We start from the raw sequence: 18,943 nt of genomic DNA, 5'->3' as shown, positions 1-18,943 counted from the left end.
TATGTTATGCATGAGCCATCCCAAAAACCGCAAAGAGTCTTTAGGGGTGCTGTTGTATGGTTCAATTCACTCAGAGGGAATTAAATCATGTCTGTGTTTGACACTGGCTAAGTGAGCATCATCGGCTGCCAGTTTGACTCACTCACTGAGGGCATCCCGTTTCCCGAAATTCGTCCAACAGAAATGCGCGAGCTGAACGGGAAGGCATGCGGATCTGCTTTCAGACACAAATATGAGACTATTGTGAACAAGACGTCGAGGACGAGCTGAGTGATGGCAGAAAGACGGCCGGCATGTGGGCGGGGCTTGAGTGTGCGACGGATGGACGTGGACATGAAGCCATGAGAACACAGGGGGTTTGTGCGCAGGAATGTCGTTCAGAGAATTCCGTCTGAGGTCTGTCTGCTGGGGCTTTGTCAAAGTGTCCTGCTGTTAGTCTGGCTAGGAGTAGAATAGCACAATTAGCACGCCTTCTTTACCTTCCAGAGGTGGGAAGTAACAAAGTACAAACAGTATATGTGCTTAGCTAAATTTTTATCTAATGACGTTTTAATTTTTCTCCCTACTTTTGAATTTTTTAATTTATTTTAAATAAGATTGTTACTTTGTTCAACCTCTAATGACAACACAAAATAAACAATGACGTAAATAGAGAGAAGTAAAATCAACCCTGGTTGAGATCTTAATCGAATGTGATCTTAGGGACTTGTTGAAACAACATGGAGGAACGTGAACACGAAGTATTAGCAGATTTTGAGAGGCCTCATCTAACAGAATTGTTAGCTTCAAGAATGATTCGTGGCCATTATGATGTGTATTATGCCAGCCTAAAAACTCCAACAACCATATAAGCAAGGTGTTTTTTTTTTTTTTTTTTCATCATTAGCTAACTTAGCATTTTATGTTACTTAGCTCCCAACATGAAAAAAAAGTATGGCAAGACGTTTTAATAGCATACAAGTTGAGCCGATGCTAGCTAGCTCTTGCTAGTATGTCATTTGTTTTCTTTTTCTTAGAATAAGCAAGTAAAAAAGAGAAACTATTAGACTAATAGTGGGCAAGAGAAGTTCTTTTTTCCATTGCGTATCAAGCTCACAACATTAACAAAACTATGGGTAACCGTTTTGATAGCATAAATGTTGAGCCAATGCTAGCTAGCTCTAGCTAGCATGAGATTTGTTTTTGTTTTCTTAGTACAAGCAAGTAAAAAAAAGAAACTATTAGTGTGCAGAGAAGTTCTTTTTTTCCATTGTGTATCAAAACAGGTAAAAAGAATCTAATTTTATTATCTGTACTTCTACCTAAGTAAGAGGTTGAGTATGTTTACCACCTCTGACCTCCATGTGCGGCACATACAACCCCACCCTCACCGATATTTATCATAACTGGATCATGGGGGGTGGCTGGCGGACTATTGTGCTCTGTTTTGGCTTCCTCTGGATCAAATCCTCAGCACAAAGTGGACTGGGGAAGGGGACCGGGGGGGGGGGGGGGAGCCAGCAGGCCCCTGTGGGCTGTGTGGGGGGACGTGGAGCTTGTGAATAGGCCTAGGGCACGAGGGGCCCTTGGTGATGTGATGCCATGAAATACAACAAGCCAGAGTTCACTCGACCCCCCTCAAGCTGGTGCAGGTTGGTCTTTTAGAAGGTTCTCGGGATTGAATGTTTGAGCGTGAGCGTGTGTGTTGATGTGTGAGTGTGTCGCAGGGTTAGTAGGGTAAGGGGTATGTTTTTGACGAACGAGGCCTAGCCTTATTGATTTGAATCAAGGGTGCTTTATGCAAAGACACCCTTGGAATGCAGAACAGAGGAATGCAAAACATCAAACCCCAGTTGTATGACACATGTCCAATACCTCCCCCCATTCCCTACTGGCAACACATCAAGCCAATTGTGTTGTTGCACAGGCACGCATCGGATTGGAGGTTCACGAGTGTTGCGGCAGCTGGGGAGTGTAGGTGGGGACAGACTTTAGCATGAAGGGAACAAACATCGGATTAAAAAAAAGTAATGCTGGTGAGCTGAGCAGGCAGCTTCTTATTGTTGGGGTGGATTAGTGTATCACATGCGCGGTAGAAGTGACATCGATGGTTGGACAAAAAGTGGCATAAAAGCAATATATGGATGCAAAGTCAGCAACTGCTTAAGCATTCTAAATTCCAGTATAGCAGCCCGAAATATACCACCTCCCTTGATTAATACCCACACAGGCTGTTCTACAGACTCAGACATTTACACCGTTCAGAAAATCCCCAAAGTATAAAGAGGACTAATTCAGGATATGTACACCAAAGGGTGCAAAGTGAACTAGCAATGAATACACCACAACAGCAAACCAAGAATATACATTAATACCACGGTATATAATGGACCCCTGTGGGATTTAACACAAAAGTCAAATAAAAAGTAAAACACAGTTGTCCCATTTGTGACTAATTACAATAACAAAGTCCTACTTATCATGTGTTAACACTTTTGAAAGCCTGATTTATGATTGCAATGCCATTTGATATAATTCCTTGTTTTTAGATTAATCAATTCAATGCTTTGACAGACTTTTTAGAGATCTGAAAGAATCCTGGAAAATGTTAAAGGCCCAAGGTAAAAGGTGGACTAGCTCAGAATATACCCCAAGGTCAAAGGTGCTACCAGTCCAGAAAATGAATAACTTAATCACAGAGTATACAGTGCAGTACTCCACCACGGAATGAAATGAGGGTGTATACTGTATCGTGAACTACACCAGAATAAACGTTTAGCTGAACCATGTGTGACACCACAAGGCTATTAATCTGACTAGCCTAGAATTTAAAACTAGGTAAAAGGTGTTCTCACCAAGTATACACCCAAGGTCTAAAATAAACCATCTCAGAATATACCCAAACCCCATGGTTGATTTGGACCAACCCATAATATACCTTTTGGGTATAAACACTGGAAGAATAAATTCAAAGGTATGACTGCCCAAAATATAATTTTACTGCAGCGTATTAAGAAAGCACTCCAGAATATACCATAATGGTATAGTATTGACTAGGCCAGAATTTACCACAAGGTAAAATGTGGACTAGTCCAAAATATTACTTCAAGGACTAAACAGGAAGTAAACTAGCTCAGAAGTGACCCAAAACCCTTGATAGAAATCAAACAATCCGAGGACCTCAAAATATCTTCTAAAATGGTATATTATCCGAAACATCCCATAATATGTATATAAGTACAGCACTCCAGAATATACCATAATGGTATAGTATTGACTAAGCCAGAATTTACCACAAGGTAAAATGTGGACTAGTCCCAAATATTACTTCAAGGACTAAACAGGACGTGAACTAGCTCAGAAATGACCCAAAGCACTTGATAGAAATCAAACAATCCGAGGACCTCAAAATATCTTCTAAAATGGTATATTATCCGAAACATCCCATAATATGTATATAAGTACAGAATATACCAATGGGTAGAAAGACCCATATTTCAAGAGGGCTTGGTCACTCCGAGGTTGGCCAGAACATGTTACGTTACGAGCCAAACCTTTAATCCAGGTGACTATTGTATGCGTAAGCTTTGTTGTCCCGGGTGCGTACGTGGCCGCATGTGGCGAGGAGAGAAGGAGGCCGGTGTGTAATCCCTGTCATTAGTGGGTTTTAACAGGATTTGCTACAGCTACAATAATGGACACTCTAGCTGCCTCCACCGTTGGAGAACGCGCCAACGGCAACCATACTTGCGCTCCCTCGCCTCAGATTGTTGCCGTTGCCATAGCGAGGGGCCAAGGGAGCGCCGGGAATGGCGACTATGCCGCCCGCGTGTGCACAGAGCTCAAGTATGCCGGCCCAGCTGGGCTATACACTAACGTACATGCCGTGCCTCATTCTATGTAGACGGCCTTCATTGGCGTGCGCGTCCTCTCGTGTCCTCCAGCCATCCAGCTAAAAAAAGAACGTTTATACAAGGCTGATATTATGTCGCAAACGGTAACATGGCCACTTCTAATTAAGACCAAGCTGTGCCTTTTCATTATGAAGGTGAAAATTTGAAACCTGCAAGTGATTATTACATCAGCGTTACTGTGGCTCAATTATTCAGGGACACATGTGCCCTTCCAACCACTATAAAGTTGACACATAAAGAAAAGTTTACTTGGTCTAGTAAACTGAGTAGAAGTAAAAATAAAAAATTTAAAAAAGGCCTAACTCCAATATCATTCTATACTCCATTTAATCCGGAAAAGTACAATTTGTCCAAATGACACTGAACAGTACGTACACACACGCGAGTGTTTATATACCCCTTTAGTAAACAGACTCTCCTCCTGGTTCAACTTTGTCTTTTGTGCACACTCTTATTGTGCATGAAGGATTCTAACCATCACAAGTGGTCCATACAGAGTTTCAACAACACACACACCACAAGAAAACTCATTTTAAAAAAAGAAGGAAAGGAAGGGAAAAAACTATGGCTGCCGCGAGGTAAATGGATTACAATCAGATTGGTTGATTTAAAAGTGGATGGCCACAACTGCATGCGCCACAAAGATGCTAACACACACGCATACGAGTGCGCATCCAGCAAAGTAAATGATAAATCTCCTGCAGCTCCGTGATGAATTGCCTCTGGATGTCATGCAGCGTGTACCTTGAACATGAAATATGGAGCGCCGGGGAGAGGAATCTTGCATCAAGAGCAGTTTACTGCTGAATTACGGTGCACTGCTAAAGCACCTGTGACAGCGCGCATACACTCACCAGCCACAACATTAGGCACGCCAGCACGGTCTCATCACATCGGCGGACGTCACGCGTTGCGATCGTGCTCTGTTTTAATTTACGCTCAGTAGACAGTGTGGGTGTACCTAATGTTGTGGCCAGTGATTGTACGGTATAATTACACACAATGAACCCCTGTTTATCATGCATGTACCATTAACTCATTCACTCCCAGACATTTTCACTGAAGCAGCCCCCTTTGCTCCGGGCTGTTTTACTTGATTTTGACAGATTTTGCAAGGCCCAAAGAATATACAGTTCTATTGTTATAAAAACAGGGAACCTACCAAAAGAAAAATTCGAGTCTCTTCTTTCATCAGAAAAAGTATATAAAGTATATTTCTATCTGTTTCCGTTTTGCAGCAATTAGCATTAGAAGATAGCTAAATTTCATCATTATTCACAAATCTGTTTAAAACAGTGGGGCAGCATTACCCTGGTTGATCTCTTATACTCTGCAGCCACCTGCTGGTCGTTTTTGTAATAACTACCATTCTTCAAGCGTCTTTCATTTCAGAGGCTGCATCAAAGCCTTCTGTATCCTCTAGCATAAAAAAAACATGAACCACGTAATATTTAAAATAGAACGTATTTGTACCTTTTTTTGGGAGCAAATGAGTTAAGAGGCGTGGCCTGTCGGGGTGGCATGTGATGTCGGCGTGTGAGTGTGAGCTGTGGTCAACAGCAGCTCCTGTGTGAGTGTGCTAATCGTGTTATGTGTTTAACTCTCCTGCATCACAATTAACGACTGAAAAGAGCATTGGCGACTGTGGCTCTCCTTTCCCAGAAGTGAGGGCATTACCGTAAATAAATATACTGTAAAATGTATTTTTTTTTAATGATTTCTATAATGTGATGTGAGAAATATGTTTTCACAATTTGTAACGGTTTCCATTGGTATTAAAAGTATTGCTTGGCTTTTAAAGCAGGATGCATCCATTTTCTATATTCTTTATCCTCACTAGACTGGAGGCAAATAAAGGCTGAAGGAAAAAGTCCAAATCCCATCAGGCTTTTTTTTTCAAAGACTGTGTCAAGAACAAGCTCGCAAGCCTTGCATGTCATCTGACTCGACTTCTTCCTTTCTACCGCTGACTAGGATTCAGAATATTAAGGCTATAAATGATTCCTGACTTGAATTTGTAATGGCGATTTAAAAGCTGATGGGGCTAATGGCATTTTGGACATATTGGTGAAAATGATATGAGCTACTCAACAGGAGCTTAGTAGCATGCACGAATTCAAGCGCACGAGACCGCGAGCCAAGTGAACAGAGTATTCGTTCTCCTCAAATCAACACATTTCATTCAAACCCACAACACCCAATTTATTGATATCAGTCAGCTCATCTGTTGCTCAGTTTGGCTAGAGACTCTTTCCCTTTATGCATAAGCCACTTTGTCTATTTACAATTTCATCAGTAGCTAGATCCGTATTAGGGATCTTGTTAATTCATTGCCAGCATCAAAACGAAAGCCAAAGCGATTCAATACAGTGTGCAGCCATTAAAAAAAAAAAAAAACAGCCTGAACTGAATGTGGGGCTTTGGCCGACGTTCACAGAGGCCATCTGCAAGCTGCAGCACGCCAACGTCAGTCATCTGACTGCTTAAAAGTGACTGCACTGCTTTGCTGGCAGAGCCACTTTTAAAATTGATCGTCTCCTTTAACTCCTCATCATTCCATTTTTACCGATATCCTGTTGCAATTCAGTGCATACTATCGTCAAAGATTTACTTATCTGCGCAGGGAATCAATTATGGCAGGTCTCACTCTAATCTCACAAAAGACCTTTCAGTTATTCCAGGGTCACATACTCAAGACTATACGTCTGCTTTGTCTACGTATGCTCAGAGCATTTAAGAACACATCTGTAAAGAATTTTTTTTATCACTTAAGGTGGCCAATCCACATTGCACTTGTTTTTTTCTTAGCAAGGATGACATAGCATAGAAGTGGAAATTAAATTTGGGTTACAGCTGGCCTGGCTGCTCAGTACAATATGGTGACCACATACGGTCTTTAACATTGACTTGTTTATTTACCTATTTTTCACACTTACACGACCATTAACTCATTAACTGCCATTGACGCCTACAGACGTCAAAAATTAATTTTAACGATTTCCATTAGTTTAACATTTTTTTCCACTTTTGTTAAAGGTATGAAAACCTAGGGGAAAAAAATATTGCACATTTAGACCAGATATCAAATTTGTTATTAATCGTGAGTTAACTAGTGAAGTAATGCGATTAATTACAATTTAAAAAAAAATAATCACCTGACGCCCCTAATTTTTTATAATCTTTTCTTTTCTTTTTTTAATCGTGAGTTAACTAGTAAAGTCATGCGATTAATTATAATTAAAACATTTAATCACCTGATGCCTCAAATTTTTAATAATCTTTTCTTAAAAAAAAAAAAAAGATTTAAAAAAGAAAAAAATTATTACAAATTAAGGGTGTCAGGCGATTAAAATTTGTCATCGTAATTAATTGCATGACTACGCTAGTTAACTCTTTATATCTCTTCTGAAAATATTTTTTTGTTTTCATACTCTTGTTAACAAAATTGGAAAAAATGTTAAACTAATAGATATAGTTCAAATGAATTTTTGACGTCTATAGCCATCAATGGCAGTGAATGAGTTAAGAATGGCCTTGAAACACCGCCTGTACGGTTCGCAAAGATTTCCGGGTGCCCACAATTCAACAAATCGCTCCAACTGCTCTACTGTCTATTCATACAGCACGCAGAAGACAAACCCTTTCTCGGTCCATTTGACAACTGGTCAGTGTATTAAAATGGGCAACACACACATACAAACACACCCTCTAACATGTGCACGCACGCCAACAGACACACCCCTCAAATAAACCCTCTGTGTCCCATTTCCCTCCCCCTTGTGCCCCTAAAACTGCTGGCTGCCACCCCATGCGGAGCAGGTGGGCGACAGTCGCACCAAAGTCCCTGGCGCCCTTCCCCTCACACACACACACACACAGTTGTCCCTAATGACCACACAGATATGTTCAAAAGCAGCAGTCTCCTCCAGCCACTTAATTTGACATGCTTAGGAGCAAAACAAAGAACACCCCTTCCATTGTGTCTTTTCACCCAGTCAGGCTTGAACTCAATTACCCAAAGGGGGGCTCAGATCAAGCCGATAAGAATCGCAGAGACCTTTTTACGCTCCGCCTTGATATCAGCAAGCGTATTTGAAATTTCATATGGTAATAATGGCACACTTGCTGCTCCTCTAATTGCTCATTGTGTCATGAGGTGGAGCAAGATTTCTTAAATGGTAACAACAAGAGCGGTGAAGAAAATCAATGAGAGGGTACTGTGTGCGGCTCCTGCGGTGCCACTGAGCTGTATTTGTATGGGAATAAAAGCCCTTCAGGTGAGGGGCATTGACAGGCAAAGAAGCAAAAAGTGTGTGACATTTGTGAGTCGCCAGGAAAGACAAACTTCTTTATCGTGTTTTTGTGTGTCTTTTGGGTGGGAGGTTAAGATAAAAGGCGATTAGCTGGCAGCTAGCTCAAAACAGGAAACTTCGAGACCACCTCCCAAGGCCAACCAGAAATACTGGATAGTGGGATTTCCTCTGTTCCCCCTATATAGAGTTTTTTTGTTGTGGGGGGTTAAGATCAGAGGAAGTGTCAATTTTTTTGTCAACTGTTTGAGATTAACGGCTATACGAATAAAATTGACCTGACTTCAACATGTCACCCTATAATAATTAATGTTCCACTCCAGCCCTGCAGAGGGCAGTAACTGCAAAATGGCTGACCATTGTCAAGAAGTTAAGGGGCGTGGAGAAGGCAAACTTTTATTTCAAACCGCTTCTTGAAGTTACAAAAAGTTGTTATGTAGCGCTTGTTAGCCTACATTTTGTGTCAAATGGGCCGTTATCATGAATTTAACTCTTTTACTGCCACACGTTATCCAAAAAACAACCTTGACAGTGCCAGCTGATCTCGAGCATTTTAACTGTACTTGGACTACACGAACATGCTGGGTGCCAAATGAAAGATTACGTTGCATTCTTTCATTAGAAAAAAAAGTCTGTTTCTACCTTATTCCGTTCTTTATTAGTCGCCATTTGAAAATAGGTAATTTGTGTGACATTGAGCAAAAATTAAAAACATAAGGAGAAAAGAAGCTTTTTGTGAAAAGATACATTTTCTGCACAACAGTGACTTTGACACTAATATTTTTTGCCTAGTGACACTCTGTGAATTAGATTTAACGTGACAAAGGCTTTGATCATTCACGTCATCCTTGAAAACGTTCTATTACATCATATCCGTTAAGTTTCACTGCAATTGCGTACACCGGCAGCACATTAAAAAGAGATGCAATGCTGCCATCTGCTGGCCATAATTAGTGGCTGTTCATTGAATAGGCAGAGCTGCGCAACAACTTCCACTGCCCATTGAAAAAAAAAAAACCCCGTAGTAAACGTCAATTAACGTTTTTGCCGGCATTTATTTGGATTTTAGTAAACGGCAATTAACGTTTTTGGCGGCATTCATTTGGATTTTAGCAAACGTCATTAAACGTTTTTGGCGGTAAAAGAGTTTAAGGTAACATTATGGGAAATTGACTTCTGAATCGCTTATACTCAAATACAGTGGTGCCTACGAGCAACATTTGAGACGATGCACTTCAGACCCCCACCGCTAGTTGGCAGTAGCACACCTCACAACATCTAGCTGCCATCAATTCATCAATTCACATTGGTTTCCTTGCAGTGGGAAGATAATAACATTGATGAATAATTGGTGGCAATAAGGTGGTTTGCAAACTTGAATATGTTTTTAAACAGTATAATAATACTGTTGAGTGCATTTTTTTCATGAAAAAACAAGTTTAGAAAATTTAATGTGCGTATTTTTCAGGGGACAAATCTGTTGTGAACACACTCGTAAACCTATTTTTCATTATGCAAAAAAAAAAAGGAAAAAAAGATACCCTCCTGCCAGGCACAAAGACAGGAGGTAATAAAAAGTGTAGAGCTTTTTTCTGCGATGTATCCCTTGTGATTCATAAAGCCATAGATATCTCCCACTACTAGATTGATAAGCCACCTGCCGAGCCATCAGCGTCAAGCTCGCAACAATCACTGAGAATCATTGTGGCCGCAACAACATTTGTTCGCTTACCTGGCAGCGATGAATAAGGTCTTGTTCATGATCATGATGAGCTGGATGTCCAGTTTGTGCCGCTGCGTGTTGTTCCTGCCGGGCTTGTGGCCCACAAAGGCCGGGTACTGCTTTGTGTCTGCGGGGGGGGGGGGAACACAGCTCAAAACACTTTGACGACATGATTGCCCAAGTTTCTGTTAGTCGTACGTCGGGATTTGGATCAAATGTCAACACATCTGCTGCCTGAGCGCTTGCTGCGGCCTTAAATTATACGGTAAAAAAAAAAATGCACGGCACTGTAGCATGAAATTGTTCTGTTGTTAGTGGCCGAGGATGAAAGCGCTTGTTTGGCTAAACAGAAGCAGGTCAATGTCAGGCTACTCTTAGTGGGAGAGACACTTTGAGCATTTCTCTGTGGACACTCGCTTTGTTTATAAAACGAGAGGAAAAAAACGGATTGGGCTTTTTCATATGCATTGCACACACAAATGTGGCTTCAAATCATTTTTATATATGTTTTAAACCTTCACAATGTATTTAAAATAGATCAACGTGATTGAAGTGTGAATTCAAGAACTGTAGGACATAACATTTAGCGTAGCCAGAGAAAACCCACACAAGCATCGGGGACAACATGTAAATTCCATGCAGCAAGTCGAGAATCAAACCCAGAACCTCTTGACTGTGAGCCAGACGTGCCAATAATCAAGAATAAATGTGCTTAAAAGGACTTGTAATCAAGGCTATTTTAGTTAACAAAAACTAATGAAAAAACTAAAAAAACATTAAAAAAAATAATTTTTTGCTAACAAAATAAAATACAAACAAAAAACTAACTGAAACTACATTTTATATATATTATAGCGAAAAGGTCCTTTGTTTTAGTCTTTGGTAATTAATTTAATACATGAGCTTAAATGTGATTTATTTCAAAATTAACCAAAATAAAGATGTTTGAAAGTGTGTCACACTGAAGTGATGTTTTCATTTTTATAATAAGGGGTTAAATACTGTGCACAAGTTATACACATTAGAATGAATTAATTAATTTGGAAAAAAAAAAAAGAAAACTAATACTGAAACTAAAACTAAACTAAATCACCCTAACCACCCTGAAAACCAATTAAAACTAACAAAATGTAAATAACAAAACTCAAAACGAAATAAAAACTAACTAAAATGAAAATTCCAAAACTATAATAACCCTGCTTGTAATGGGGTGACATTCAACCAAAGGAAGAAATAAATGTACAGCATCCAACTCACAGTTGCCGTGAGAGATGCTTATAGGCTCGCTGTCTTCGGGGAAGCCCGCTCCAGCTATGTGCAGTAGCGTGAAGTAGAGGAGGATGACCTCTGACCTCATGGTCGCTCCACTCTGCTGCCTCTGCTGGTCCTCTGGTGCAGATGTACCTCAGCCTGCAGGAACAAGAACGAGATTACGTTGAGGAAGTGGATGGAGGAGGCAGCGTGGCTAAAAACAAGATTTACGGAATCGAAAAATGCGAGAGTAGATGTATGAATCTTCAGTGACTCATGAACCATATTGCAAATGAACGAGTCATAAATGGATTAGCAAGGTCATGGATTGATGTCAGGCAGAGAGGATCCTTCTCGAAGCGCCACGGCAGATTAACCTGCCCTCAAGTCGGATCGAGATCCGCACGTGCAAAAGTGCATCCTCTCCTACTTATGTGTCATCCGGCAAACGCGCTTCCCTCTTTCCAACAAGTTCATTCATCACACTACAGTTGAATACACAGCATTGCCACAGGTACCTTGAAAAAGTAACTTTATTGATTACTTGTTTTAAAAAGTAACTTACTGTAGTTACTTATCTGGTTACATTACTGGTTGCATTACTATTACTATTGGTTACATTAAGCAGATATCTATAGTGATACCTGGTTTTGATTCTTAATTGGAATTGTGTTTTTAACATAGACATTCAGGAATAAAGTTTGTTTGTTTTATTAAAATTACATAAAGACAACCTTTTTGACTTAACATAATTATTTATATATATATTTTTTTAAGTGAGTCTTTTCTGGATTTTACTTAACATAAAAAAATACGTAACATAAAAAAAGTGAAAATTATGTTGAAAGTTTCAGACATTAAAAATGTAAACAAACGCAAACAAACCCATTTGTATTATTTAGAGTCAACCTTGAACATTTCTTGACAATAATATATTCTATGTGACCTCACTAGTCTAAACATGACATTCTGATTAATATTACACTTGTGGAATATGAGTCATGAAGCAAAATCCAGCCGTTTTTATCCATCTCAGGGGGCGGCCATTTTGCCACTTGCTGTCGACTGAAGATGACATCACAGTTGATCAGGGCTCAGGCAGCGACCAATCACAGCTCACTTGTTTTCTGAAGCTGAGCTGTGATTGGTTGTTAACTGAGACCTGAGCAACTTGTCATGCCATTTTCACTCGACAGCAAGTGCCAAAATGGCCGCCTTCTGATATTGATAAAAATGGCTGGATTTTGCTACTTAACTCATATTCCACTAATGCAATATTAACCAGAATACCATCTTTAGACTGGTGGTGCTACATAGAACATATTGTTGTCAAGAATTTTTAATTTTACTTTAACTCTCAATATGGATAATGAAAACACACTTATTGCCTCCAAGTGCATTATTGACAGATAGTTTGTTTGTTGACAAGAAAATTATTTTTTAGAACAGAACTGAACAACAAAAATATGCTGCAGCGTTGTCGCATTTCCTGAATTATCTGAGATGTTTTACCTGATTACATAAACACTATGTCCTCAACAAGCTCATTCCCTAATGCAATTTCATATGTAATGCATATCTGTACGCTCCTAGACATGCCACGCCGACTCCTCCCGTCGTTTATGGCAACAGATTACAGCCATAAATCAAACGCGACAATTATTGCGTTAGCAATCTAATCAAGAAGCAAGCGTTTCATTTGCATCACGCTCTTCCAGACATTGCTGGGAATGCAGAGGATGCTTCTGGGATGAGGAATTGAATAAAACAGTCCGTTTGAATTTACTTCACAAGTTGTTTATTCCAACACGTATTATCCTTCACTAAAGGCAGGAAGAAGAGAGGGAAAGAGAGAGACGCTGGGGATTACTTCTACTTTGCAATGTCTCTCTCTCTCTCTCTCTCTCTCTCTCTCTCTCTCTCTCTTTCCCTGCCTTCATGCTCCTGTGAATCTCATTGTGGAGAGGAATGAAAACACTATTCACACAGAGGATCACTTTCACACTGAGGAGAATGGCAAAGCATTGGAAAACCTGGAGACCAGCTTCATCTCCTTTGCTCCTGCTCCTCTTCCTCTCACACCAACTAAACAGTAAAGTAATCTGGTTCCCCCTTGGATTTTTCATATATCATAGAGCTGCATTTATATCTGATTTACCGGGAGAGCACTGAGGAATGAATATAAAAGCCGTACAGGTACAAGAATAAAGTTGTAACATTGACTTTAAAAAGTTATGAGAATGGAATATTAGCAGAAAAATGATGACGTTATATGAATTTGTTCTCAAGATATACACACTTATTTCTTGCGTAAGTGAGGTTTTTTTTTTCACATAAAATACATTTTTATTCAATTACTGTAAAAAGTAGTATAGTTGTAAAATGACAACAATATCATGCATGGTATAACCAAAAAAGTTGTTGCCAAAAAAGTGGTAATCGAATTTATTTTCTCGTAATATTGCGATTTTTTTCTCTCTGAAAAATTTGCATTTTTTTATTTATTTTGGGTATTTTAAATAGTTACTTGTGATGTCATGAATTTTTTTTCTCATACATTTTTTTTCTTTCGCGAGAGCTCAGTATTGTTAATTCGGTAATTTGTCATCATCATTGCTCTTCTTTTTTTTTTAACGTTTTTATTTTGTATGTGCGTGTTTATGTGTGTTCTCTTAAAATTTGGACTTGGCATAATAACATGATTCAAGAAGATCTCCAAACTATGATTACTTGTGATGACATAAAATTTGGACATGACAAAAAGATCTCCAAACTTCTACAAAAGGTCCAAAAGTTTTTTTCCCCCTCTCTTTATTGAATGAACTTTGACCTGTAAACTCTGACATAACTGACTGAATGATGAGTGGCAAGTGGCACAGTATTGCCAGACAGCTGGCGCATCTCCCTCTGTGATATACTGTAAATAATAGTACTGGTATTTCCAGATGGGATCTTGATCACTGCAAAATAAAGGTGCAACTGCGAAATCTGTTTCTTCCATATGTTATTGACTTTGACGTAACAGCAATGCCAGGAGATTAATCAGCATTCATCTTCCATCTGCACCGATGGGATGTGTTGGATTCCCCAAAAAAAAAAAAAAAAAAAAAAAAGACTGTGATGCACTAAATGGCTTCAAGTGAAACTCAAAGGCCGCTTTCATCACCGCATGAGTAATAGCGAGGCCCACACTGGCTCTTCTGGAGGAGAAATTGCTTCCTTGTGTGCTTAAATCTTGGGTCTGAAAAGCTACTGTAGCGCACACCCTCAGAACATCAGGACTCAAGGACTGCACGTGTGGCAGTAAATTACCTAAACGCCACAGGTGGAAGTAGAAGATTTCCTTTATCCATATAAAGGAACCAAAAAAGAAGCCCTTCTTTGGGACTTTTTTTTTTTGGCTTTAAAAGCACACTACCACATTCAACCGCAGCTACTATAACTAAGTAGGTGGCCTTCTGAGAGCAAATGCGTATGAACGAGAAAACAAGTGTGTGAGTGTAGGGAGTGTTAATCAAGATAATTGCTGACAGGAGGCCGCCAACAGGTAGTAAAAACCCTAGAATCAATCTTGGACAAAGTCTCATGAGCTTTCCACGGAATAACTACATCACATGCGTGTACATCCCAAAATGAGCAGCCCCGTGGGGGCAACCAAAACAAACGAGCACCCGGGCTTTGACAGTGAACACATTACGAAGCCTGATGATGTTTTGGTTGCTAATGCGCTAATGTGGAGATGTTTGCTGATGAGTGCTAAGGCTGCAAACATTTGTCAAGGTCGGCCGTTATAATTGGGAAAAGGAAGGAAATACCATCACACGTTTAGGTAATAGTCGAGCAAATGGAGAGAATGTGAAATACATTGCACACGAACATTCTATTGGAAGTATTTAGAAAGAAAAAAAGCTATACATTTAGACTTTATGGCTACAAATTATTTTCCTCTTTTTTTTTTTAGTACTTGAGAGAGTTAGCTAGAGCACTGTAGCACATCTGTCAATAACTACTTTTTTTTTATTTTTGACTCCTTTGATCATCCTTTTGTTAGCTATCTCTATCCTGGTTTATAGAAAATGGTTTAAGATGAGAGGGTCATACCATTTTTTTAAGTATTTCAGTTTGTTTGATCATCCTTTTGTTAGCTAGCTACATCCTGGTTTATGGAAAATGGTTTAATATGAGAGGGTCATACCATTTTTTTAAGTGTTTCAGTTTGTTTGATCATCCTTTTGTTAGCTAGCTCTATCCTGGTTTATGGAAAATGGTTTAATACGAGAGGGTCATACCATTTTTTTTAAAGTATTTCAGTTTGTTTGATCATCCTTTTGTTAGCTAGCTACATCCTGGTTCATGGAAAATGATGTAAGATGACAGGACCATACCTTTTCTTATTCTATGTAGGTGGGAAGAGTACTATCATAACTAAACCAGTTAAAAAAAAAAAAAAATCATTCCTCTAACAAAAGTGAAAATTTTGTGAACCGCCATTTTGTTGTTAGTTTTTCTTTGTACATTTGCTAGTTAGCTAGCACAGACACAAGGAAATAGGACTATACCATTTTTCATTCTCGGTGCGGGGGTTCTTTTGTGACACTACCAGCAACATTTTTTTTTCAATCTTCTAATAAAAGGTGTTTTCTTGTTTATTCTTGTGTGTTTGTCTGTTTTGTTTCTATTTGTTAGCACCCTATTTATAGCGAATGACACCAGAAGGCGAAGACGCGACCATACCATTTTTGGCACAGTATCAAACGTGACACTCCAACTAACAAACCAACAAACTGAAAAAGCTTTTCTACTCTTAATAGTGAAAAATCTGACACAAGACTTCTTATGACAGGGCGCACATCACTTCCTATGCAAATCTCATTACTATGCATCACTTTCTGTAGATTTAAAGGGGGAAATGGGTTGGATAAGGACATTTTGACTAAAATATTTATGCAAGCATTTTAATCACTGATGACAACAGAGACATGTGAGTATATAAGTGTTTTTTCTCCATCACAGCCAGGCGTATAAGAAGAGGAAGTGTTCCATATTTATAGTTAAGTGGCGGCTTCTCGTAAATGCCGTATGACAGCTTTGATACGAGGGCGGCGTGCCTGTGTTTATATTTGGCAGGCGGGATAACGTGCGCAGATGACAGGAGCGCCACAGGGAGGGGCCGTCTTAGTAGCAATATGGTCGCGAGACATGAATGAAATGTGGGGGCCCAGCTGAGGAAAAGCTACTGTTTGGACAGGTAGAAAAGTTCATTTTTAGGAGAAAAAAAAAAGCACCTTTTGGTATGTAAATAAAAGCATTTGCTCAAGGTGTAAACATTTTCCTTCAGACGTTAACATCCTAAATTCTAATATTTGTTGCATGCAGTTGTGTTAGTGGTTTTTTTCAGTAGTAATTATTAGTCCAATCTGATTTTAACCTTGGTTGTGATGTGATTGTAGTGGTATTAAGAGGTGCATTAAGTCCTCACACAAATGCATGGTCCCTGCATATGCCACCTGCTTGTGAGTGAAAGTGATTTTAGATGACGGGTTGTGCTCATGTTTTTTGCTGTGTGTGTGACATTTTCATGAAGAGCAAAACACTTCATTAAAGTTTGGTTCCTGTATAAAAATAGGACAGGTAACACCTGTACTATCAGGTGTGACATGAGGAGAGAGATGTTGTTTGTATAAAAGTAGGCCTACATTACGCGACTCATTAAGACCGAATCAGAACCAGATTAAAAAAAAAATAAAATAAAAAATAAATAAAATAATAATAATAATAATAATAAAATATAAATTTAAAATAAAAAAATAAAAAATAAAAAATAAAAAATAAAAAATAAAAAATAAAAAATAAATAATAATAATAATAATAATAATAATAATAATAATAATAATAAAATATAAATTTAAAATTAAAATTAAATAAAAAAAAACAGATTTCAAGTTTTGTCAAGTCATGTAGAGCCTCCTTCCGGACATCAAACAAGCGATGCATTCATGACTTGGCTTGAGTTGTTGCGTATAAATAGCCATCACTATCTCTTTCTTTGAGTTATAGGCATAAATAATAAGAAACGCATGTTAATTTTGTGGTGTAAGCATTCTGAGTCGTATTCTTCTTGATTTGTTTGACTGTTGGCAAGCGTTTTGAAATGTACATTACTGACTTCAATCATAAGTCGTAGCTCGTGAGTGCTTACGTAGCTACATTTGACATGCAATAAAAGTAAACAAACTTCAATTGCTACATTTTCTCCCACTTTAGAGTTTCCAGAAGTCTTATATATATACCCTCGGGTTTAGTTTCTCCCAGCTAACTTACAAGCTTCTCATCAGTCATTCGCAAACTTTTTACCAGTCATTTACAGACTGATCACTAGTCAGTTGCAGATTTTTTTTGCTAGTTAATCAGATTGGTTGCCAGTGAATTGCAAACTAGTCACCAATTAATCCTATAGGGTGGTCTCTAATCTCCAATTGGGAGGCAATAGCAGACTGGTTGTTACTCGGTCACAGACAATTCAGCAGTCAACCATATATCGGTTGCCTGTACGTCACAAACTGGTCATCGGTCAATCACGGTCGAGTTGCTGGTCAGTTACAGCAAAGCAGTGATTTTTGTTTTCTGGTTGTCAAACTGCAGAATACCGCATTTTTTCAGATCTGTCCTTAAGTTTCAATGAATAATAATTGGTCAGCGTGGCTCAGTGGTTAGAGTGATCCCATGCCATTGTGACCACGTTGACATATCCTAGAGCAAGATACTGAAGCCCCAAGCTCCTCCTGATGCTGCGTCATCAATGTAAAGTGCTTTTTGCACTTGCATTTGCCATAATGTATGGATCTTTTTTTTTTTCTTCTTCTTTTTCCCAGGAGAGCTCAGTATTGTTCATTCGATTTGACATCATCATTGAAAAACAAATAAATTAAAAAAAATTAATAAATGTTTTTTTTTATTATTATTTATTTTTAAATATTTATACATATATATACATATACACACATATATATATATATATATTTTTTTTTTTTGTATGTGGGTGAGAATGTGTATGTGCGTGTGCGTGCATGCGTGCGAGTGTGTGTGTATTCATCAGTTCACCTAAAGCCCATTAAAAAAATCCCATACTAATAATATAATATAATAATAAATTGCCAAATGCAGAAACATCAACGTAAGTTATCACGATGTAGTGGCTCTCGCTAACAGACAGAATTAAGTAACCGGAATTAGGTTAAAAAATTCTATATACGTAGACCATGTTTCTATAAATTTTGATATTTGGTTTTTATTTGAGGCAGATATTTTTTCCATTAAAATGTGATTTATGAGGAGGTTAGACCATTGGTCGATATTCAGAGTTTGTTTATTTTTCCAGTTAACAAGAATTGTTTTTTTAGCGATAGTAAGGGCTACAAGTGTAGATTGAAATTGTTTATGTGGTAAGTCAGTTGTTGTTAGGTCACCTAGCAAACACAAGTTTGGAGATAAAGGTAATGTATGGATCTTAATGACATACACCATTTGGTGTGTGTATATACGCTGCCAAAATAATGTTTTCAAGAGCAATCAGACAATCAACCCAATGCACTTTTTTCGCGGTTAAAATTCACCCAAAGCTGTCAACTTACTGATCCGATCGCCCCGACTTGCATGTTAATGTGAATTTTGAATAGGGCCGGAGCAGAAAAAGAAAAGATCAAGCGGAAAAGATTGCATAGAACAGTCGAGACTTTAAGGCACTGATCCACCAACATGGAACACAT

General features: G+C 38.7%; 1 protein-coding gene across 3 annotated transcripts in view; it reads right to left on the bottom strand.

The window, feature by feature from the left end:
• sema6a (sema domain, transmembrane domain (TM), and cytoplasmic domain, (semaphorin) 6A) overlaps positions 1–18,943 on the bottom strand; it is a 145,210-nt gene that overhangs the window by 70,613 nt on the left and 55,654 nt on the right. For all 3 annotated transcript variants that reach the window (XM_077561185.1, XM_077561186.1, XM_077561187.1), the window contains exons 2-3: positions 11,184–11,336; positions 9,936–10,053 (exon numbers count right to left, since the gene is read on the bottom strand). In XM_077561185.1, coding sequence (XP_077417311.1) covers positions 9,936–10,053; positions 11,184–11,283 — 218 coding nt within the window. In that variant the 5' untranslated portion in view covers positions 11,284–11,336. The remainder of the gene's footprint in view (positions 1–9,935; positions 10,054–11,183; positions 11,337–18,943) is intronic.

Source organism: Vanacampus margaritifer, chromosome 3 (genome assembly GCF_051991255.1).
Source record: "Vanacampus margaritifer isolate UIUO_Vmar chromosome 3, RoL_Vmar_1.0, whole genome shotgun sequence".
Taxonomy (NCBI): domain Eukaryota; kingdom Metazoa; phylum Chordata; class Actinopteri; order Syngnathiformes; family Syngnathidae; genus Vanacampus; species Vanacampus margaritifer.
The sequence above is the reverse complement of the archived record's forward strand: the minus strand, read 5'-3'. Positions and strand labels throughout refer to the sequence as shown.